The sequence below is a fragment of the Cynocephalus volans genome, chromosome 5 (assembly GCF_027409185.1).
Source record: "Cynocephalus volans isolate mCynVol1 chromosome 5, mCynVol1.pri, whole genome shotgun sequence".
NCBI lineage: Eukaryota > Metazoa > Chordata > Mammalia > Dermoptera > Cynocephalidae > Cynocephalus > Cynocephalus volans.
The window spans coordinates 89,476,700-89,479,335 of record NC_084464.1 but is presented as its reverse complement, the minus strand read 5'-3'; the positions used below and the strand labels follow the sequence as shown (position 1 = coordinate 89,479,335).

The window sequence follows — 2,636 nt, the reverse complement described above, 5'->3', positions numbered from 1 at the left end:
CTTTTTCATCTTATTAATAAAGTCATTGCCCAGTCTTACATCCTGAAGTATTTCCCCTTTTTTTCTTCCAAGAGTTTTATAGTTTCAGGTCTTATATTTAAGTCTTTAATCCATTTTGAGTTAATTTTGGTACATGGTGAGAGGTATGGATCTGGTTTCATTCTTCTCCACAAGGATATCCAGTTATTCCAGCACCATTTATTGAAGAGGCTGTCCTTTCCCCAAGGTATGTTCTTGATGTCTTTGTTAAAGATCAGTTGCCTATAATTATGTGGATTGATCTCAGTGTTCCCTATTCTGTTCCATTGGTTCATATGCCTGTTTTTATACCAGTACCCTGCTATCTTGGTTACTATAGCTGTGTAGTATAAGTTGAAGTCAGGTGGTATAATGCCTCTGGCTTTATTTTTTTGCTGGGGATTGCTTTGGCTATTCAGGGTCTTTTGTTGTTCCATATACATGTTAGGATTGTTTTTTCTATTTCTGTGAAGAATGTCATTGGTACTTCATGATGATTGCATTGAATCTGTACATTGCTTTGGGTAGTATGGATATTTTCATGATGTTAATTCTTCCAATACAAGAGCATGTGATGTCTTTTCATCTTTCTGTGTCCTCTTTAATTTCTTTCAGCAGTGATTTGTACTTCTCTTTGTAGAGCTCTTTCACCTCCTTGGTTAAATTGATTCCTAGGGTTTTTTGTTTTTTTTTTTTTTTGGTAGCTATTGTAAATGGGCTTCCTTTCTTGATTTCTTTTTCTACTAGTTTGCTGTTGGAGTATAAAAAAGCTAGTGATTTTTGTATATTGATTTTGTATCCTGCAACTTTACTGAATTCATTTATCAGCTCTAGGAGTTTTTTGATAGAGTGTTTAGGTTTTTCTAAATACAGCATCATGTCATCTGCAAACAGGGATAATCTGACTTTGTCTTTTCCAATTTGGATTCCCTTTATTTCTTTCTCTTGCCTGACTGCTCTGGCTACTACTTCCAATACCATGTTAAATAGGAGTGGTGAGAGTGGGCATCCTTGTCTTATTCCTGTTCTTATGGATGATATTGGCAGTAGATTTGTTGTGTGTTGCTTTTATTGTATTGAGATACTTTCCTTCTATACCTAATTTGTTGAAAGCCTTTATCATGAAGGATGTTGAATTGAGTCAAATGCTTTTTCTGCATCTATTGAGATACTCATATGGATTTTTTCCTTGATTTTGTTGATGTGGTATATCATATTTATTGATTTGCATATGTTGAACCATCCTTGCATCCCTGGGATGAATCACACTTGATCATGATGCATATAATGTTTTTGATGTCCTGCTTTATTCTGTTTGCTAATATTTTCTTGAGGATTTTTGTGTCTATTTTCTTTTCTTTCTTTTTTTTTTTTTAAATGGGATTTTTTTATTTGTCACTATTAAAAGTCTGAATTTTAAACAGATTCTTGGACTGGTGGTTCATATCCATCAGCTCGTTCAACTTTAGCACCTGTTTCATCTCCAGTAGCTTTTCCAGAACTACTACCTTCACCATGAAGCTCCATGAGTTTTCCCAATTCAAACTTGGGCTTCTTCAGCATTTTTACTTTTCTAACAAAGACATCATGAAGAGGATAAATAGACTGGCAAACCTTTTCTATGTCTTTTCCAATGCTGTCTGGAATCAATTTATTGACCACTTCTTTCAAGTCATTGGTCTGCACCTCTCGGGTCATGATTTCCATCATCTTTTTCCAGATTTGGCGGACCTGTTGGTGCTGAGCATAAGAAGTCTTCCGTATCTGATTGTTGCGCTTTTTAGTAAAACCAACACAGAAAAGACGAAGCAAATAACCATCTGTAGTCTTGACATCAACATGAGCTTCAATCATGGTCTGCCATTTTTTGACCATGGAACACATTTTGTCACGAGTAAGATCCATGCCATGGAAGTTAGTCAGGCAGTTTTTGCCTTGAACATCCTCAGTAATTAGCTTGAATTTTCTAAAAGCAGCTTCATCATTCTGCAGATCAGCAAGGCTCACTTCCAACACATGACCTTTGAGGCCATCAGATGCGATTTTGGTTCCTTGAGTCCTGGTGACTAGTGTTTTTCCAATATTTCTTATATTGAACATAGCAGGCGCCTTCACATCATACCAATCTTTCTTAGAAAGTGGATCAACCACTTTCTTCTTGGCTCCCTTTTTGCCGCCTTTAGTAAGGCGCTTGTTCTTGCCAACTGCCATGGTGCTGCTCAGAGAGCCAAAAGGTGTGTCTATTTTCATTAAAGATGTTGGCCTTTTAATTGTTGTATCTTTGTCTGTTTTTGGTATCAGGATGATGTTGGCTACATAGAATGAGTTTGGGAGAATGGCCTCTGTTTCAATGTTTTGGAATAGTTTAAAGAGAATTGATATTAATTCATCCTTAAAGTTTAGGTACAATTCAGCAGTAAAGCCATCTGGCCCTGGGCTTTTCTTTGTTGGGAAACTGCTGATTACTGCTTCAATCTTATTGCTTATTACTAGTCTTTTCAGGTTTTCTATTTCTTCTTTGTTCAGTCTCGGTAGTTCATATGTGTCCAGAAAATTTATCCATTTCCTCAGGTTTTCATATCTGTTGGCTTCTAATGATTCTTTGTATTTCTATGGTA

At 36.2% G+C, this 2,636-nt stretch overlaps 1 protein-coding gene across 1 annotated transcript; it reads right to left on the bottom strand.

Moving 5' to 3' along the window:
• Nucleotides 1-1,403: 1,403 nt before the first annotated feature.
• LOC134378472 (small ribosomal subunit protein eS1-like) lies at nt 1,404-2,229 on the bottom strand. The gene has a single exon (XM_063097612.1). The coding sequence runs from the start codon at nt 2,227-2,229 to the stop codon at nt 1,435-1,437; it is 795 nt and encodes a 264-aa protein (XP_062953682.1). The 3' UTR covers nt 1,404-1,434.
• Between the last annotated feature and the right edge of the window lie 407 nt (nt 2,230-2,636).

Excerpts from the sequence above, each read along its gene's own strand:
- LOC134378472 (XM_063097612.1), bottom strand. The coding sequence starts at position 2,229 with ATGGCAGTTGGCAAGAACAAGCGCCTTACTAAAGGCGGCAAAAAGGGA.